The 21614-nt window shown below is 41.3% G+C and overlaps 1 protein-coding gene across 2 annotated transcripts in view; it reads left to right on the top strand.

Annotated features, from left to right (window-relative positions):
- Positions 1–21614, top strand: part of DAAM2 (dishevelled associated activator of morphogenesis 2) — a 180332-nt gene that overhangs the window by 126618 nt on the left and 32100 nt on the right. Inside the window, exons 11-17 of one of the 2 annotated variants that reach the window (XM_051613200.1) lie at positions 593–731; positions 2191–2249; positions 2669–2853; positions 3812–4129; positions 11055–11162; positions 13964–13996; positions 17301–17407. In XM_051613200.1, the coding sequence (XP_051469160.1) occupies positions 593–731; positions 2191–2249; positions 2669–2853; positions 3812–4129; positions 11055–11162; positions 13964–13996; positions 17301–17407 (949 nt within the window). The remainder of the gene's footprint in view (positions 1–592; positions 732–2190; positions 2250–2668; positions 2854–3811; positions 4130–11054; positions 11163–13963; positions 13997–17300; positions 17408–21614) is intronic. The other variant, XM_051613201.1, reaches the window with a different exon arrangement.

The raw sequence follows: 21614 nt of genomic DNA, 5'->3' as shown, positions 1-21614 counted from the left end.
AGCTGTTCTGTCACTGGGAAATTCCACAGCAAGTCTTTAGGCTGCTGTGTCATGGAGATAGCAGTTGTGACTCCTCATCTCAAACTGAAAAATAACGTTGGCATTTGTTTTCAAGAGAAGTGACAGGAATCTTCTGGTTAGCTGTAGTAAAATAATTTGGTTATACTTCCAGAGTGTAGCAGCTGAACAAAGGTCACTAAAGAACTGCTTGCCTTTGTTTCCATAGTGCCTGGTCACGAGGTTAACTAGGTACCAAAAAACCACCAATGTCAACCCCTGGAAAATACCAAGTAACAGCTATCTCTAAGGAATCACTGAATCTTTCTGTAGGCTTTTAAATTTCAAATTGGAGTTAATCTGTCAAAAGGGTCACACAGCCTGAGTGTGCACATCAGGCTCAGATTGCCCAAGCCCATTATGTGCTGTTCCAAAATACCAGGTGTTTGTAAATACTCTGCTACCAGCAGTCCAGTGTTTGGCTCTGCATTCTGTGATTTACTACACACAGGGTTGAGATGGAAGGTGGAAATGAAGGCCCATGCACTTTGGCATGGAAATGGAAGTTCTCATAGGTTGGTCTTTTTCCATACAGATAAGAGGAATGGAGGAAACTTCCAGCAGTGGCAGCTGTTGGACAGAATACTCCAACAAATTGTTCTTCAGGATGAACGAGGAGATGATCCAGATACAGCTCCACTGGAAAACTTCAATGTCAAAAATATCATTAAAATGTAAGCTGCATTATCATTGTTTATTTCTGTTATGCAGGCATAAATATATAATAAGTATGCAGGTGCTTAGGAAATAAAATACCGTATCTGAGGAATTTATTATTTTAACTTACAGCCTCTCATTGTCATCCTAGTCTTCTAAATAGTTTTCTTCTAATGACAACTAAACCAGATGGTATTTTCTAGCTAAGTCCTTGCCTTTGGCTTCTAATTTCTATTAAATATTAAGCTGGATAGAAGAGCAGAAAAAATACCCGTGATATTATAACAAGGCTTCCTCATGTGCCATTTTGCATTCAGAATGTTGATAAAAGCTTTCATTGATATTAAAAAAAAAAAAAAAAAAAAACACCAAAAAAAGTAGTCATCTCTACTTAGATCTCATTCCTCACTAATGAGGACATAGTTTAGAAAGATTTAAAGCAGTGGAGAGCAACCCTCACCTAGCACACAAAACCTTTTACCTCTTCATAAAATGTCTGCATACTCTCACCCACAGACTTGGCTGAGGGCACTACCATTATTTTTTCCCATAGGACACATCATTTGAGAAGTCTAGCTACATGAGCTGGCTCTCATCTCAACCTCCCTGTTCTCAGTCCTTTTTTAGCCAAACTTTGGACTCTTCATCCCATCCATCTGCCTCTGCAGGTAATTCATGGCCCATTACCCTTCTGAATTATGCACTGAAAAGAGCATTTTATAGAACATAAGCCTCATGTGAAACCAAATTCTCCTATACTAAAAATCTTACAGTCCCTCCAGTTACAGGCATGATCCAAAATCAAAACTGATTTCTCATCATGGAAAAATAGATTCATGTTGGCCTCTTCCTGTCTATCTGGATATCAGACTTCATTGTAGACCTCATGCCTAATCTTCCCTTTCTACTTTTGTAGCTACTCCTTATTCTGCATATCTAATCAATCCCCAGCATGCCCTACATATTTTCTGTCAGTAGTAGGAAATAGCTGTGCCAGTATGAGATGTGAGCATTGCCTTGTTACTGATATATTACCCAATAGACAAGCATCCTCCTTGTAAGAAATAAAAACCAGAACCACAGAAAATAGAAAAAAAGATGGCTATCTGGTCTTGCATTAAGGGTGGGGTAATTTGTAACTCGCAGCAGCTATTACTGTTTTAGTGATTACTTCTCCCTTTCAAAATAAGTAGACTTGGCACTTTGAGGGCATTACCTGAAGACAGGAACGTATCAGAATCTTTTTCCCCCGGCATTCCTTTATCCTTTTTCAGGACACAGAGCAAAAAGCCACCACAGTTATGTTAGCGGTTGGCTACCATAAGGATATGGATCTGGAACCAGACTGGCCACTGGTGTGATCCTGTACAAACATGAAAATTCACCATGTTGCCCTTTGCTGATCACTACAGACAATGGCTACTTGCCTTTCAGCCTGGGTAGCTCAGGTTTAAATGATCTGATTTCATCTTTCAGGCTGGTGAATGAAAATGAAGTCAAGCAGTGGAGGGACCAGGCAGAGAAGTTTCGGAAAGGTAAGTGTGTTCTCTGTACTTGGGGAGGCAAAAGAGGAAGAAAGACTGATCCTGATTCAGTCATAGAGCAGTGGGTAGCAGAGCTGGGCACACAGATTTTTTTTTCACAGACAAACCTTGCTTTGTTCCCTCCAGTACATTTTGTTCCATAGTGATCAATTTGTGTGTTTTGTAGGATGGGACTTTCCTCACATGAAGTGATTTTACAGTCTAGGTGGAACTTGGCATTGCTGTCTTGATCACTGAAGATCACTGTCAAGATAGTCAGGCTCTGTGGCTCCGTTTTCTTTTTCCTGCTCTCATTATACATCCCCAGTTAAACTCACAAATTTGTCAGCTTTATTTCAGCATAACCTGCATCTGTTTGGGGACTGTTCATGAGCTTTATTTCATCAGCCCCACTTGCCTGTTCCCCCTAGACCATGCAGAGCTGATGAGCAGGCTAGAGAAGAAGGAGCGGGAATGTGAGACAAAGACCCAGGAGAAAGATGAAATGATGAAGACACTGAACAAAATGAAGGACAAGCTGCAGAAAGAATCCTTGGAGCTGCGCCAGACCCGGGACCAGATGAATGACCTGATGGCTCAACTTAATGAGTTCTCGGTATGAGACTGGGACTCTTCCCATCCTTGTTTAAAGCCTGCTAACTAGTGAATGATGAACAAAAGCACATTATGAGTTAAACACTTTCTGTGATCAGTACAGAGAGAGCCTGTGTAGCCAGCTAGAAAGATGAATACTTAGGAGCTTCTAAGCTTTTAGTTGAGACCAAAATCCCTGAACTGGTGGTAGAGAATGGATAATGCATGTGTTGCTCCATTCTTTCTCCTCAGCCTCTTTCCTTGCAGGAGCTCCTGAGTCATGTTTCCTGCTACAGACATAATTTTTACTGCCTAGTGGGGTGGCCTTGGTTGTTATTTCAGTGGAATAGTGAGGAATCTCCCAGATATGGAAGTAAATTTAGTCAAGAAACAGTATTTCTGTCATGCTGCAAGAGCATCTGAACTGTCTTGGAGCTCTGCAGAGGTGACATTTGCAGCTGCTCCCTCCTGCTTGGTGTTCCTTCTGTCCGGGCAGTGTGCCTGAAGCTCACCTTGGCAGGATGCAGCTCTGAGATGTTAGACGTTGCAGAAAGTAGATTCATTCCCTCCTCCCTTCTCCCACTTTGCATTAGTGGAGCCTAATGACAGGTATTCAGTATTTCAAGCCCTAAGGTTTAAAACCTAGGAGTTCAAAAGTTCATAAGATTGAGCTTCTCTCTCTTTTTTCATACATAAGGAGAAAATAATACATTTTGGCTTCTCTTACTAGCTTTCTGTTTTTCTGAGCCACTTACAGTTCTTTTTTTCAAGCTCTTCTCCACAATTTCAAGGGCTTGAAACTTTCTCTAAAATGAAAGCTGAGATTCTTCCCTTTATTGCATGGCTTTGAGTGCAGGAGGCTTTACAGAAAACATAAAATATTCTGAGGCTTGTAATAAAATGGCTTCAGCTGGCAATACGAAGTTATTGTGCCTTTTAAACTGTTTGCTTTCTTTTTCTGTGTGTTCTTTATTTTCCAGCAAGGGGGCAGCATTTCCTTCCCACCCCCACCACCCCCTCCTCCAGGTGGCCCATTAGCTTTGTCCTCTTCTCACATGTCTGAGAATTTGCCACCACTGCCACCCCCTCTGCCTTTCTCCAGCTGTCCCCCTCCTCCTGCTCCACCGCCTCCACCAGGAGGACCTCCTCCCCCACCAGGAGCTCCACCTTTCTTCAGCATGGGGATGCCACCTCCTTCAACAACCACCTTCAGCAGCAGTGGCACTAGCCTGAAGAAGAAATCTATCCCACAGCCTTCACACCCACTGAAATCCTTCAACTGGGCTAAGCTGAGTGAGGTAAGAAATTTGAGTACTCTATCTTGATTAATGCCATGAAGTTCAAGGTGACAGAAGCCAGCGCATGGTGGCTTTTCTTGGGCTGAGGTCAGTAGGAGTCAGTAGCTGTCTTGAAGGAGTCTCCCCAGTTCTCTGGCAATGCAGCATATCTCCTGTGATGACCAAGGTGCTCGTTATATTGAGCTGCAGTAGATCTAGGCATGCTGTCTGTTAGGCAAAGCTTTATTGGGACTGAAGACATAAGCCAGAGCTGGACTGGTGTGCCAGAGCTACCCTCACTTGCACATTGGTGGAAAGGATGGCCAGAGCCAACGTAGGCAAAACATGGTGAGAACCACCTCCAAAACCAGTCTCTTCTACCCTGGCAGGAGCAGGCACCAAGGAGAGAAAGGTGGTCTGATTCTCACTGTTTGTTCATGGCCACAAGAGAAGCTGCCCTTCTCCTTGCATGGTTACATCTCTCTCTCTCTTGGCAATAAAAAACTTCAATAAAAACAGAGGACTTGGATTCTTCCTGTTGCACTCATCTTCTGCTACCTTGGTTGCCTCTCCTTCCCCTCCGCTTCTCTCTCTTACTTCTCATTTCTTTTTTTCCCCTCCCCTCCTTGTTAAGTCTTAATTTTTTTCAAAACCGATTTAGAAAGAAAAAAAGTATCTGTGTTGAGTTTGGATGGCTGCCTAGAAACCCAGGTTCTCTTTTAGACTGAAACTCACCCAGGGTCCAACTTCGGCATTTGGAATGAGTGTCCAGGGACCCCTGGAATGCCACAAGAATTCTCTCTCCCCCTCTCTCCTTTTCTTTAAAATAAAGTGAAGTGAAATATTTGCTGCACCGTCTGAGCTTGTCTGTCAAGGCCATGTGGGGGGTGTGGGAGAGAATGTAAGGATGAGGATTTATTTTCCTTTGCAGAACATGGGACTTAGTGCTCTGAAGGAAAGAAATAATAACTAATATATGTATATATATGAATGTATATGAAAAAGAGAGTCACAGGTGTTTCTGTTTAGTGTACAGTAACCATAGGCTTATCCTGCCCTCTGGTTAGGCAGTGAAGGCAGCTGTGCTAATAAAATTGAAGACCTGGGTGGTTAGGTGAAGTAAATGATGCTATTTTGAGGAAGGCAGAATAACTGGGAAAAGGGGCATTAGAAGGGTGGGGACTTCATTTTGGGGTGTTTGCCAGTGTTAGTGTTCTGACTGAGTAAGGTCTCTGCAAAACTGCAGAGGTTGTGGTGCAGACACAGGTGCCTTGTTACTTGGGGTGCACTTTGTTATGAAATTATTTTATTCCACTGACTGGTGCAAGAGGTGGGGGTTTTTGGCCATCTTCATCAGTTATTCTAGATTCCCTGCTTCAGCACCGGGTACTTTCTCTCTGTTCACATGGATATGAATGTAAAGTCACAGCTAGGTCAGATGACTTCATCTTGCCTTTTGTTACCATAGTGGCACTTCTGTGGTGTTCTGAACTGTCAAAGTAGCCATACATGACTGACTGAATGAAAACTCACAACAAGCACACTGGCTGGGAGCAGTATATCTTCAAGTTTTTGAGCATGAGAGACTGAAGCCAGGAAGAGAGCATAGTATTGTTGTGGTTCACGGTGGTGTTTAACTTCCAGTTCACATGAATACAAGCTTTCCCCACAAAAACATTTTGATGAAAAATACATCTGACACCATGTATATGTTTTGGGTTTCTTTTGAAAGACCTTTCCAGTTGGCAAAGAGCACAGGCACGTCTACACCCATGCAACACAGCAAGGTGTGGTGACACAGTGTTGGAAACAGAACTGTGCACAAACTCAGGGCTGCAGCAAGGTCAAATATGTTATTCAGCTCTTGGGTATCTCTGCATACTGTTTAGATTGTCTTTCTCAAAACAGCTGGTACAGAATCTCTCTCTTAATCTTTCATAAGTGGAGATTATGCCAGGACTGAGGCAGCCTACATGAGAGCCAAACCCATTTCTGTCCATGCAGCCTGCCTCAAGGGGGTGAGAGAAAGCCAAAAGAGCTCTAAAGGAGTGTGGATGGGGCTGTCCAAGAGGGATTTGTCCACGGTACATTTTTTCAGTAGTGGAATCAAGGCTGTTCTCCAGGGCAATTCATATGACACCTTTTTTTTCCCAATATACTGTCTTTGGAAGGAAAGGACTGAGCTGTTGGGTGTTAGGGGAATGATCAAATATATTCAAACTCTTAGCAGTTGACAGTAACAGATTGTCCACAGTTCCCATGGGCACCATGAAAAAAGGTTTGACTGGAAAGTATTTGTGCTTCTAACAAGGAAACTCCAACAACCCACTAATTTCCTTTGAGAATTAAAAATTTTCTACCAGCTTTGATGTGAGCTGATGATCAGTGGCAAATCCATTTAGATGCATGGATGGGCTGAGTTCTGGCTAAGCCCTTCCACACCACAGCTCCATTCATACAGCACTGTAGCTTTGTCTGTGAATTCCATTCATACAACACTACAGTGGTGCTGGTGCCAAGGATCTGTTTTTTAAGAAAAAGATATTGCAATGTAACCGCTGTAATGTCCTGGAAAGTTTCCTTTCTTTGTTTCTGGACAGAAGTGGAGTTTGCTCTCCCACTCTGAATTTTACACAACACCCAAGGTCAAACAGGGACCAGATATTTATGGTTGATCCAAATGGGGGACTAGTTTCAAGCACACTGGAAGTATGAATTAATATCATTACCCCTTTCATAAATGGAAAGATAAAGATTTGAAGTTATCAGAGTAAATGATAGAACAACTGTGCTGCTTTGTATCTCATGGCCAGAGAAGCAGCTTCCCATTAAGAGTCAGGCTGGTAATGACTCCAGTCAGTGATCTGAAAGGGGTTTTCTTTAGCCAGCCCTAAATAGACCTGGGTGAATTGTCTCAGAAGAAAGGTATTTGTTCTACATACCACATAGGATTAAAAAAAAAAAATTAAAAAAAACCCACAAAAAACAACAACAACAAAAAAATCACATAAACAGAAAATGTTAATTGTGACACTATTTTTAAAAAGAATATGTTTCTGTAATGTTATTGTTGATTCAGATTTCTGGAACTTTCTTCCTAAAAGCAGCCTGAAGATCATGGCAAAAAATTATGCAGGACTGCTGCCAGATATTGAAAATTAATGGGAAGATTTCTACAAAATCTCAGTGTGAAGCTACTCACAACAGCCTTGGTGGTGCCTAGTCCTACAGTGAGATAAAACATCTGTCTCAATTAACAAACATGCCAGAAATACGATGTTTGCTCAAAGTGGATTTTTCCTACACTGAGCAGAGGATCTGATCTCAAGAGAGAAACTTTAAAAATGCACTGTTCATAAACTTTTTTCAGATTCATAATGGACTTATGAATTAAAACGTTGTTGCTTCACTTTTCAATAGTTATTTTTTTACAAATATTTACCAACTAATAAGCAGGATTGCCTGCTCCACTATTCACAGGATACTCAGTTTCTATGGTTTCTCTGGACCTGCAGGACAAATGAAAGAGTTTCCTGAATTACTGTAAGTTTTCACTCAAGCTGTGAGGTTATTAAGGCATGATGGACTTCGGTGGCTTGCAGAGGTATCACTATTTATCTTCAGGGTAAATAAAAGCACATGTTTGATGTAGCAGAAGACAGCTTGATATGATTTGTAGTTCCATGAAGCACTGTCATTCTCTAATCTTGGTAGGTCTCTCAGCAAATCTGGCTTCACTACAAAGGTGAAAAGATATAACTGCAGCATCTACATTGAACAAATTCTTAAATGCAACATACCAAAAACTCAGCCTGATGGAGCAACTGCCTTGTCAATACTTGTTCTAATACTGTTTCATTACCTAGCATGTACTACCATTTTGCTAGAGGACACTGGGAAATGTAGTTCATAGGATTTCCTTGTGAAAGGAAAGCCAAGGCTTCACAAAGCAGAGGAATCTTGGATCTTGAAAGACTTGTAGAATTAATTAATAAATTAAGTATGGGGAGAAAAGCATCTTGCAGATTGGGTAACCTCTCTTTCTCGTTTCTTTTTTTCTCTTTTTTTCTCTTTTCTTTTTTTCATTTTTTTTCTTCTCTCTCTTTTCTATTTTATTTTTTCTTTTTTTCTTTCATTTTTTTTCATTATTTTCTTTCTTTTTTTCTTCTCACTTTTCTTTTTTCTTAAGGAGAAAGAACAAAGGAAAGAAGGAATAAAGAATGTATTTTATGTTTAAATTGTTATTTAGTCCCCATAAATATTTTTTATGGTGCTGAGGGAATCATTTGTCATAGCAACCACATTATGCAAGTCTGTTTCTCTTAGAATGCTCAGTCTTTCTGGCTGATGACAAGGAACTATCAGCCACTTAATCCATAACCAAGTAGCAAGAGCTCAGTGTAGGAAATTATCTGGCAGCAACATGAAAGTTTTCAAGGGCAAAGCTTACAGTAGAAATAGAAAGGACAGCCCCATTGTAAGTGTTTTTTGTAACAAAGAGTGTTTATACCTATGCTGCCTCATTTTTAATTTGACTGGATTAGCCCATTTTTGTTTTAAGCACTACAGTTGTGTTCCTTGTGTGAAAGTTCTGTTTGTGCACATCATTGCAGTGGGTGCTGCTTTGGAATTTGTCTTTCTGCTACAAGTAGCATACAAACCATCCTGTACAGGACCAGAGTTAGCCTGGCTCTTAAAATGAATCTGAATCGAAATGAGAATAATTTTCACTTCCTTAGGTTGTTTTTCTGGGAAAGTATGGAGGAGAACTACTCTCACAATCCTTCTGTGAGTCTCAGAACTGCCCGTTCTGGCACCTCTGCAAATCATTTGGACCAGCTCATTCTGTTGCATGTTTTCACTGTTCTTGCCATTTGTGGGGAAACTTCACTTCCCTGAGTTCTGAAGCCGAAAAGGTAGATGGGCAAGACTCTCATGAGTAGCTGTCTCTCAAGTCACATCCAGCCTTCTGCCAAACACAGTGTATTATAGCTTTTTGGCATCCTCAGGACTCTAAGGACTGCTTTTGAAGTCATGTCCACTGGCTCCTGTCAAGAAATATTCTTCCATTTCAATGTATGAGGGGACAATTTGAAACAGTGACCAACTCAGAGAACTGCTCTGCTGTTCAAATATATCCCTCAGAATTTATAATTCAAGGTTTATAAAGCCAGCCTGGAAACTGAATGAGAATGAACACTCTGTCTGGATGCTTCTGGCTACAATTGAAATACCCCAATCCAGGGATACAGTAAAATGAAAATTAAATTTGTCTCTTGTTTCTCTGGCTGAGATGAGCCTTCCAAACTCATTTGTCAGGTTACAGTCATGATGTTTTTATACTATGAAAAGAAGAGCCACACTGATTGCAAGGACTAAAACAAAGACATTGATGAGTCATTCAGGGATGGGTGCTGCTCCCATCTAGAATCTGTTCTCACTGTAAATTGCAGCACAGCAGACAGCACCCCTTGCCCTCAGGCACTCAAAGGCTGCCTCTGGAGGGAGGGTGTTCATTTTACTCCACAGTGTATGTCCTACCAGGAATTTCCTCCAGAACCCTTCACACTTTTATTTCCCCCTCATTTCATCCTCCCATTAGGTGTTTTTCCTTGAGCCTTGTGGCTTAGCACATTTCCCTCATTCCTTTGATGAATGTGAATGGGAAGTAGAGCCTGTTCCTAATTAGTTCTGATAATGAAGTGTTAATGCACTTTGCTGTGTAGGTACAAGTCAGGTATTTCAGAACTGGAGCCTGCCTGAGGGTTTCATTGCTATTGCTTGCTGTTCCTGGCTTTCTCTGCATCAGTGTTCTGCTGGTTCTTCATCTCCTGGGGTTTGCTTAGGTCTCTTTACAATCCCTTCTGTCCATTTCCTTTTCCTTTCAATCAACACTTTCCTTATTTTTCCAGTTAATAAAGTACAATAAATGTACACTTCATTAAGTAAATTAACTGAAATACAGTGTTGTCAGGTGCAAAGAGCAAGTTTCCTTTTCTGAATTGGTAATTGCCCAAAGCTTGTCCTGCACAACATATACCTTAACAGTCAGTAGGAAGGAGAAGGTAGTTCAATCTTTGTGCCCTCTTTGCCAGCAAGGACATCTGTCCTGAGAAAGTAAGCGGGAGACCTCAAGGCTTTCTTCTAGTTTAGGACGACTCCTAATTAGCTAATTCCTATACTACAGGAGCTAATTTGGTTCAGGGTTGGTGGACAGCAAAGTTGGAGGAGTCTGTGCCTGTCTCCCTCCATGCTGGTTATCTGCCAGAGAGCTAGAATTCCCTGGCATTCAGGACAATGCATCACACAGGTTGTAAACATTTCCAGTTGGTATAGATGCTCTTTCAGAGCTTGTGTCTATCTGTGTAAACAAAGAACTCATGTAGACAGGGGACATCATGTAATAGGAAACAATTAGACTTCCAAGACTCAGAAATGAAATAAAATCTGAAACTCCTTTTACAGACAGGCAGAATGAAAACCACCCGCCCTTTGGGGTTTGCAACAGAACCTGGCAAAATCTGCAAAAGGGAAAATGTGTCTGGGGTTTGTCATGCACCAGTGCCCTTCCTAAGCTTTTTCCTCATTATGGCAACACTGCTTTCAGTATGACCACAGTCATTGTGTTAGCTAGATGGCCACTCTTGAAAGCAAACGTACTGTGGGATCATGGCTATTGCTTGAGATGTAGTCTGCTAGTCTTGGAATGTGCCCTTTCATCAGAGGCCTGCTGTAATGAAAAATACAAAATACTCAGTATGTTTAAAAAAACCCAAAAAACAAAAAAAACACACCACTATATTTTTTTCTCCTTTGACTCTTGAAACGAAGTGTGCCCTCTGAGATAATAGCAGGGAGCAGGAGAGAATGATCGGTCCAAATGGGATTGGGATGTTCTTAGCTAAAAGCCTTTACTCTCTCATTAAAATACGCCCTTTTCTTTCAGGAGAGGATCCATGGTACAATCTGGAATGAGATTGATGATTTAAAGGCATTCAAGGTGCTGGATCTAGAAGATTTTGAAAAGATGTTCTCTGCATATCAAAGACACCAGGTAGGATTAAACTCTTCTGCACCTTGTCTTCCTTGAATTTCTGGAGGAGGAAAGAACACATGACAGTGATCTAGGTCCTTATCCACCTGCAGTCAGGCTGCATCATTTGCTGCTCTGCCACTGTTCAAAAAATCTCAAGACCAAAAGAAGTGCAGAAGAAATATGGGGCAGATTATAACTTTTTGTTACCAATATACTTCATACTAATGGGCAGGTCTCAGAGACAGTAGCTCCCAACAGGTAATGCTTGGTTTGATCTCAGCAGCCACTGACTTCCAAAAGCTCCTAAACTCCTTATATTCGTGCTTGATATTCATCTTTATATTTCTCCCATTCATCCAGAGAAAAAGTCTGTAGCTGCCTGAATACAAAGCAAGGTGACTGAATTAGCAGTCATTCTCTTAGTCTGTTTTTTCTTAAACAGCCAACTGACCCAACTGGCTACGTGACAGAAACTGTCTGAATTACAGATTATAACACAACAGCATACTTTAAAGCAGCCATTTATTAGAATGTCTTTTTCCCCCCTCCTCTTTTTCTTGGAAAGCAAGTCACCTTCAATCTATCTGTGCTGAATGAGATTTAGCAAGAGAAGGTTTGTACTTGCACTCCCTGAACTCCCCCAGCTTTCTTTTGCTTTTGGAGTATGTTTGGAGAAATTCAATCTTCTGTACTCTGTAGAATTGGATCATTGCTCTGGAGTTTTAGGAAAAGACACAGACATGATTGCCATAAGCAGTCTTTATAATTAAGCCTTACAGCGATTATGATTACTTCATTGTTATTTTAATTAACGTATTCAGTACCTTAAAGTTAACAAATAAACTGCTCATCTTCAGAGTTTTCCATCTCTTCCCTTCTCTCTCTCATTTTTCTATCTAACCCAATAAACATAAAGAATAACTCTGCTAATTTATTAACTGAACGTTACCTGTTGTATTTGCTCCTGCAAATAGCTGTTGCTGTTTCAGTGAGCCCCTTTCTCTTTCTCTGAATCCCGTTCCTTGAAAAAAAATCATTAGTTCATAAAGGGAAGAAATGTACACGAAACTTCAGTGCTGTTCCAAGTTTGGATTTAGACCCTATGCCAACAGTTTATGGTGGTGAGCTTCTAATTCTCTTATAAGTATCCAGCCTATCATCTGTGCACGAGTAGCCATTGCAGCATCAAGGTGCCATTCCAATGCTTCAGGTGCAAAAATTGCAGCTGCCCCACTAGAAATAACCTTGCAAAGCCTTGCTTCCTTTAGGCTGCAAAATCCAAAGCCAAAGCTGTCCTGTTCTGCCAACTCTCAATTAGAATAATAATATTTATGGCTGTGTCACCAACCACTGAAAAGGAGCCTGGCCTACTCAACTGTAAACTAACCTGGCCCTTACCCCTGCCCACTGGAATGGAGCCATCATCTCAGAGTGACCTCCACGGATCTCGGAACAGTTCTCTTCCATCCTCATTAAACACATTTTATGACAGTGGCTCCAGACACTTACAGTATCGCTTACATGAGCTACTCGTATTTTTTTGTAGTTAGGTGCATTGCTGCCCTTCCAGCTTGTGTTGAGGGTTTTGTTGGTTCCCCTCCCCCCCACTTTAAATATTCTATTGTTATTACTTTATGTGATACTTTCTTTTCCATCCATACTCACTCCATTGTGAACTGGATTCCAATCAGTAAGTCCTCACAAATTTTCTTTTTCTTTTTGTCTTTGTTTCTTTCTTCTTCTTTTTTTCTTCTTTTCTTTAAAAGACCAAACAACCAAACTTTCTTTTGAATCAAAATCAAAATCGAAAAGTTTTCCAGTTGATTCACAGTTAATCTTTTATCTTCTTTTATTTTGGGAAATAATCCACTCTGGCCAAGTGTGTGTTTACCCTGGGTTTGTGACTTTCAAATTTCATCCAAATGTCTGTAAAGAAAAATGCCAATGCAAAGCCCTGCTCTGGTGCATTTGAAATGCTGAATGAATGCAGATAAAGGCAGTTCTTTCTTTGCTGTTATATAACATGATCTTCATGTTTTTTCCAGTGTCATTTAAATTAAACTGCTTTTTTTTTTTTTCTTTTTTTTTTTTTCTTTTTTTTTTTAAATGATGAAGGGTCTCTTCTCCTCTCTTAAGCCTAGTGTAGCATTTTTGGTGGCTATGAGGGAAAGCAGAATGCTTGACCAATGATTCTTACACTTGTCTTTCAACATTGCTCCAATCTTAATGTGTAATGTTGACCTTTTGATTCAGTACATGGGGTGTTTTCCTGGGTTATGGAATATGTTGTGAAACAGTTGATGTCTGTCACCCAGTAGTGCTGTAAGGTTTCTTTGGTGGTTACAGACTGCTCTCAAAATACTTGGCTATAAGTTATTAAACGGTATAAAGTGCCATTGAAGCAAGTCATTGCTAATAACTGCAAACTGTGCCTGTGCATCAGGAGAGGAGAACTGACCCTAAAGTTTCAACCTTGGCAGTTCTTTCAGTAAGGCTCCAGAGCAGATCTGTGAAGGTATTTAAGCATTATCCTAGTTAATGTTTCAAGACCTAAGGGATCTATGCTTTGGAGACTGAATTTATGCTTTTCAGAAAAGACCTGCAATACTTAGTTTCCCAACATCTGCTGATTTAAAATATGCAAAGAAATGCTGAAATACCATTGAACCATCTGGGCCACTATTACTTGCTAAGCATTTTATTCTCTTGGAAAACAGTGTGTGTCTAAATTCAGCTGCCTTGTTAAACTTGATCTCTTTCTCTTTGACTAATTTTTGGCATGTTTCCTTCTTCCTTATTTGTGGCTGCTGCCTGCATAGGACCTGCTAACTAACCCCTCCTCCTGTAAGCAGGTGAGTATCATTCTTTCCCTTCTGATCCTCTTGCAGTTTGTGGAAAAGTGAAGTCCTGCACCATGCTGTTATGGGGTCATGGCCCACCTCATGCTACTCTTTCATATGCCCTTGTACCTCTGCTTTCTGGGTGGCAAGGCTGGTTCAAAAAAATCCTCTAGTTATATTAGATCTGTGATAGGAAGTAGTTCCTGTTCTGTCACTTAGCTATAACCTCACTCTGGTTTCTGCTGGTGTCTGAATCTGTAGTCCTCTTCTTGATGATCCTGAGAAAAAAGATCAGAAAAAAAGTAGAATTTGAACAGTAACTCTTCCTTGACCAAACTAATAGTCTCTCTACTGTATAGCATGGTGTTTAGATGAAGCAGTGATACCAGAGTTGGTATCCACATGTCTTCCAATTTGGCTACCTTTCAATTTACTCATCACCTTAAGCAAAATTCTTGGCAATGCTCTTGGGAAGATCAATGCTCTTTGAAGAGGGTTGTTCAGATATCATCACAAGTGTCTCTGGTGCATTCAGAAGAAAGTAGTCCTCACCAGAAGTGCTGAGGGAATTGTATTTGCAGAGCCTGGTCAGGAGCCCTACCACTGGGTGAGGCTAATACATGGCTCTGGGCCATTTGTGGGCTTCCATCATGGCAGCGTGCACCATGAAACAAGTCAGTATGGTAGAAATAGTTACAGAAGTATTGATAATTACTGGAACATAGGGTGCTGCTATGGTGCCAGACCATGTGTCTGTAGCTAACCAAAATCAAACTGTATTTGAAACAGGGCACCAATATGATGAATACATTTCACATGTCTAGTCATCCCAGCACCAAGATTTCAATAGATTTTTGAATTTGCAATTAAATTCTCAAAATCCGAAATAGTCTTTGAAGCACATAACATAAAGTTATTCCAGAAGGAAAGCTGGTAAAGAATGATGGGATAAAACTCAAGGATCTTGTTAAGATTGACAACAGCTCCAACTATTCCTGCTTTGTGTGCTGGGCCTGTCTCACAAAAGTGGGTCTCTACTGCCCCCTTGCTCCTGTTTTTCTGTGTCTAAGAAAATGCAGATAGTTCATATGCAATCTGTTTTCCTTCAGCTAAGTTTGCAATCTGGCTTCAGTAAAACCTGAAGCTTCAGCTGCTTTTGCTTACACGCAGCTACAAGTATCTATAAATATCCCTCTCCTAACATGGGTTGAAGAGAATATATTTTTAGATGAGTCTAGCCCACTCCTGTGACCAAAGAGTGGGCCACTTCTGAATAGTTGAAGTTATTCACCTGCGTTGAACCTTGCAGGCTGGGGAACTGGAAATAGGCTGGAGACTATTATACCAATCCCTGCTGCATGGCTTTAGGGGAAGCCCTATGAACTCCCACCCCCACAAACAAACTCTGAAACAATTTGGATTTTTCCTTGGGATGGGTGCTGATTAACACTAACCAGGTGTGCTTGTCTGAAAACATTAGCTAGTGAGGAAGGGTGAACCTTTAAACCAAGAGCACAAACCACCAAGTACTTTTCTTACCTTAAACAGCTGCCTATCTCCTCATTTCCCTCTCTTCCTCCCCACAAACTGAGAAAACTCAGGAAAAAAATGACATCTCTACATGCCAGATTATACTGGGAGTGCCAGTGCTTTTTGATATTGTTAGCTGTTGTCTCAGATATAACCAACTTGTCCAATGCCTAGTTTTTCCTTTTTTTTTTAAACACTATTTGATGTATCAAGTAACATTGAACATTTTTTTCTGACAAGCTAGACACTTTGGGCTCATCCAGCAGAACTATTGTGTGCATGTCTTCAGCTGGCCACATTGTACCTGCTTATAAATGCCATTTAGTATTGATGGTAGCTCACCATATCACTTTGGATATGGTTGTAGGAATCCTTTGTATATCCAGGGGCAAGACCAGTTCATTGTACCTGATTGTACCAAGAGCTCAAATGACAACTAGCAGTATGAACCTGTGATTCATGTTTAACACTCAGATATTTGGGTGTCAAAATCTCTTCGAGTGGATTAGTCATGCTGATTATCAAGTAAGCCCTGAACTGCAGAACCTTGAGTCCTGGGAGTGAATTCTGCAAAGCACTCTGCAAAGTATGCTTACCATTATCTTAATACCTTTCCTTGTGTATCCACTGTTGACCGCTTTTAGGGACAGGATGCTGGGGTAGATGGACCTTTTGCTCTGACTCAGCATGCTTGCTGTTATGTCCTAAGTAAGAAGTCATTGCTAATTTGATGGGTGCATTCAAAGCTAGATTATCCTGGTAAATCCCAAAATCTCAAGGCATGACCACATGGATATCATGGAAAGGCATTTTTTAAGAGGTTCCAGCAGCAGTTAGCTGGGAAAATAAAAATGTACTGTTTCCAATACCCCCTTCTCTGTTGGTAATGTGAGAGCTATTATCCAGGATTATCTCCATTTATCATTGCCTCTATGTTCCTTTAAGAAATGGTGTTAAAAGATACTCAGAGTAACGACAGAAATCCAATCTGAAAGTGAAACAAATCCCATGGCTCCAGTGTGTAGGCAGGACAAGGACACAGAGACTTCTGGATGGTCAGATGGGTTTGCAACTAGTTTCTGTCTGTGTGCTGTGACAAAGATTTTGAACAAGGATTTTCCTTGTTTTTTCCAAGTGATAAGTCTTGCAATGGGAATATGCAGAGAACTTTGAAAAAGGGTGTTTTCTGTATGATGAAATGCATTAATTAGTTTTAAAAAGAGAAGCTAGTTCAGATGTAGATGTTGACCACCTAATAAGATATATTTAGTAAGACAAACACCATCTTGCCGTACTGTTTGCAACTCTCATATTATATGCATTGGGCTGTTCCAGTGGCAGCCTTAAGAGATGATGGAAGGATTTTTCCTGATGAGGCTGCAGCCTTTCGAGAAGTAAGTGTAATCCCTGAAGGTGGCATCTGCTGAAGGATATGCTTTGACACCAGTGGGCATTACCACAACGTCCTTGATTTCCCTGTAATGCCAGTTTTGCACAATAATGTAATAATAACTGTTGGTAGAGTGAGTCCAATAGGTCCAAATCATGTCCAGTATTAAGAATCAAAAATCGTCTTATAGGTGGTAATGGATGATTTCTGTTTGTCTGCTAATACAGGTTCTACCTACATGTTTTCTGCCCTTCCTGTTTCCTTTTCTCACCATGTGGGTGGATTTTCCCAGACTGGGATGGGTTTTGTTCATTACACTCTTAAGTCTAAGTCTGTCAGTCTTGGGTGAGAAACATGATACTGATTGTTTCCCCCCTCCTTTTGAATTATATGCAGAAAGAGATGGGTTCAACAGAAGACCTTTACCTCTCCACACGAAAGGTGAAAGAGCTCTCTGTGATTGACGGCCGGAGAGCCCAGAATTGTGTCATTCTCCTTTCCAAGTAAGTGTGCTAAGCTTCAGCTCACGAGAGTATCCTGTGGTTAACACTGAAGCAAGAGGGGATGGAATTAAATGGGCATGTCTCTTTTCTCAACTAGACCTGTTGTCTTATACCTGAAGAGCTTCTGAGAAACCTCTTTTGTGTTATCATAAAAGCTCATCTCTCTTAAGTGTAAGCTGACTTCATAAACATATGTACACACACGTTTTGTGTGTTAAACAGATAGACAAACACCAAGATGTAGCTAAAACTTACCACCAGAATACTCATCAATACTCATAGGCAGATGAAAGCAGCTCACTTCACTGCAGGTAATGTGTCCCCCATGCCCTGTGTATGTAATTTTTTCTGTTCTGTATGTTGTTGTTTTTTCTAAATGTTGCTCTTAAGATCTCCCGGGAATTCAGCAGAGCAGAGAGTGGTGTTCATCTTTGTCATATTTGACTTTCGGTGAGAAGAGTGTTAAATGTAAAAAGAGATATTCAAGAATAGTCTTCTATTTGTAAATGAGGTTTTGGAAGCCAGTTGCCTTTGCATGCTCCTGCAATGACTCTGATGCCTTCAAGTGCTGTGACATAAGAAAGGCATGTGCTTTTCATGCCTTTCTACCAATGAGTACAGGGCTGGATGTCTGTCACTAAACATCAAATTTGTGCAGACACTGATCCACCTGAGAAAGCTGCCTTCCCTGCAAGAGGAGGGACAGCATAGCTGGAGACAATTCCTGGGCAAGCTGTGGCAGTATTGACAAAATTGTTTCATTGATCAGTAGGAAATGTGGGTTCGTATGGATGTGATTGCTTGTCCACCCTAGCAAGCTAACAGTTAAAAGCACAGTTGCAGCCAGACCACCAGGACTGGAGTGAGTTCTTTCCATTGCTTAGTGAAACCCACGGAGGCTCTCATTATGCTACTTATGTGGCATTAGCCTGCATGTCAGCAGGACCCCCCTGCATCCAAACCAGCAATGAGGGAAGGCTTACATTTCTCTCTCTGCAGCAGTTGCCAACGCGTGTCTTTGCGGGTGTTGGCAGCTGACTGCAGGCTGGGGCAAAGGGGTGGGGAAGCATAGGGGCAACAGGATTTTCATGCTGTTTGACAGACCTGCTAAAGTGTGTCTGGGGTTCAGATTAACTCATGTAAGCACATGGAACATTTCCTAGAGGTGGTAACATAATGTGTACAGGTGGCTGGGCTGAGGAAGGTCCAGGAAAGTGGTCCATGACTTGGTCTGATACTAGACATTGTTTGTAAACACTTTCTATCCCCAAAACAAACACAGTGTGACTGACAGCAGTACCTGTTCTTCACCAGTCACCACTTCTGCCATGCAAGTCAGGCCCATTCTTACCTGAGAGGAATTTTCTAAACAGTGAGGGAAAGAAAGGATAGCCTCTGTGGTTTGTCTTCCTTTCTGCTGCCTCCAGTAAAGTGGCAATCATGCCTGAACCTTGCACTTCAGGGTACACAGGGTTCACTCCCAGTTTGCCAGAAGCCAGTCTACCTCAGCTTGCTCGTCTGGACTCAAACCAGAGGTGAAAAGCTGTGTTTTGTAACTGCCAACTTCACTGCTAGCACATATCCTGATCTTATTGTTAGCAGGCCTAACATCGATGATAGAGATTTGGAGACTGAGCTTGCTGTTGGTAAGGAGCCTGCCAGTTTGCATTGTGCCCTGTTAACTTAGCTGTGCTGAATTATGGGAAACACCAGTCACCAGGGCTATCACTGCCTTAGATCATATGATGTTTGTAACTGATAGTGTTACACCCAGGGCATCAGAAATATCTTGCTTGGCCCAGGATTGCAATTTCTCCCCAAACTTCCCTTTTAAAGGCAAGTAGAAAAGCAAAAATCTGTGGGACTAAAATGGCACCTCTACATGCAGGCCTTTTCCTGCTCTTTGTGCTTATATGGTTCTATTATTAATGACAGCAATTGGGAGGATTGGCTGCAGACAATAATGGAAAGGTTTTTATGACCCCTTTGCAGTTTTTTTTCATTACCCTACTTCTTCCTCCTTTAGGCTAAACCCTGAAGGAGAGACACTCCCAGCCAAATTGTCCCTGGCTGCTGCCATGCCCTTGCTGCTCCTGCAGAGCACCTTATACATGTGGGCATGTGGGTGTGCACACACATGCAATGAGAGGGGATTTAAAATTGGTGACAAACAAAGAGAGTTTGTGCAGCCCTGAGCTGCAGCCCCAGCTTTCAGGTTGCCACAGGATCTGCCAACAGCTGTTTCCAATAGACTCTTACTGTGCATATATCCCTGTAGTTTATTCCCCCTTTGTTTACACTAAACTGTCGTGTCCTTTAAAGTAAAATAGCTGCATGGGTTGGGTTTTCTTTCCCTCCACTACTCAAATGTTTTTGTTTTACTAACACTGTGTTAGAAGGGGTCAGGCAGAGCTCATATTTCATATGGTCCAACAAGCCAAAACCTAGCTCGAGTGAGAAACAGAGGTCTCTTGCTTTCTTTCGCAGAGAAACTGGAGCATGGTAGACTGACAAGAGATGAAAATTAAATTGCTAGCCGATTGTTGCTGATAGTTAACAGATTTGTAAGCCTTCCTCCCCATTCTCATCTCTATTTTCATATAAAACAAGTGCTCTATTTCAACTACTTGATAGCTGCACTTTCAATTTTCCTACAGTGGAAGGCTATAATTGTCCTTGTTTAATGGAGCCTGATGGATCCAGAATGAATCTCTGTCTCATAGGCCAAATGTAAAGGTCTGAAGAGGCACAAGATCAGTTTATCTCACAGTATTTCCATTAGGTCATAATTCAACCAGAACATGGAACCATCTGTCTGTGGTGAGTTCAGGCACCCACTAGTTTTAAATCTGGCTTTCTTAATGGTGTTTCCAACATACAGTTATTTCTGTCACAATGGAAAACTGCTATCCCTCATGAATATCTTGATGTCTTCAGTTTCCACGAGGCTGGACATTTACTGTCAGATTTGTGTGGTCTGGAAGAGTCATCCCAGACCCCTGTGTTTCCCTGCTTTCAACTACCAGCTGGAAATTACTCTGACCTCCCTCACCAATGCAGCTTCTCCCTGCCTCCATTGCTTAAGTAATGGGTAGTATTTTCATTGCTCTAGTGTTTTTGTTGTACCATGTCTTTAAATGTTCTTGAAAAGCATTAAATCGTCCTCACAGAACATGCCCAAGACGTGTCTCTCTTACTGTCTTGCTCTGTGAAATGCTCTGGAGAGGTCCAGTTCTGAGACATGTCTCTCAGAAGGCTGAATGTATACCTAGGGAACTTTTTGGTGTACATTCCAGCAAAGCCATTATGTCAGTGTTCTTCTGAGATGTTTTTGCTATTTCTGTGGCCCAGCTAGTCAGCAGTAACCCCCTGAAGAGGCTGGAAACAGTAGGATTGCTAGCACAATGTAATAAAACCAGTAGTAGCAGAAGGCATAATCTGACTACACAAAAATAGTTTTAAATGTGAATATGACAATAGACAGATACTAGGATGTACCTTTACCAAATGTTTGGGGCTTTTTTGATTGTCAGTTCAAATGTCTATCAATAAGGGAGAAGAAAATTGACTTTGCAGCATTTCCAACCAGAATACTAAAGAAACCAAATATTTATCTTACATAGCTGTGCCTCCTCAGTGCTTCTAAACCCTGACAAATCACGACAAGCTATTCAGCCATGTCAGGTTCTGTGCAGTGCCTCTGCTGTGCACCAGTCCCTGTGCACCTCTCTGCCATGTGAGAATGTAGTGTTCATCCTTGTTTCAAGGGAGATTCCAAGCAGTGTGATATTTTGGGGTACAGATCCTATCTTGATACAGAAACAGCTCATTGGGCTCAGCAGTTAAGTTACTCACTGTGCCGTGTGAAAAGCACTAGACAACAAACAGTGCCTCCTGGGTTCCTTGTTAAGTTAAATGGTTTTGCCTGTTATTCTGAGTATGATAAATTCCAAGGTTAAACTGAGTATGTCAGTCAGTGCCATCCTTAGATCACAGCTAAGAACCACTTCCTCATTACTATGTCATTGTAATTGGAGATTCCCAAGTTTGACCTTGCTTTGCTCTGCTTGGCTTAGAAAGACAGCTACCCCCAGATCCTACTTGGTAGTAGATCAGTAGTATTTTTATGCAAAGTCACTCATGAGCTTTTGCTGAAGGAGGAAAAGTCTGGTTCTTCATGCACTTGGCAGAACACTTTCACAGTGAA

This window comes from Apus apus, chromosome 3 (assembly GCF_020740795.1).
Source record: "Apus apus isolate bApuApu2 chromosome 3, bApuApu2.pri.cur, whole genome shotgun sequence".
Lineage (NCBI taxonomy): Eukaryota > Metazoa > Chordata > Aves > Apodiformes > Apodidae > Apus > Apus apus.
The sequence above is the reverse complement of the archived record's forward strand: the minus strand, read 5'-3'. Positions and strand labels throughout refer to the sequence as shown.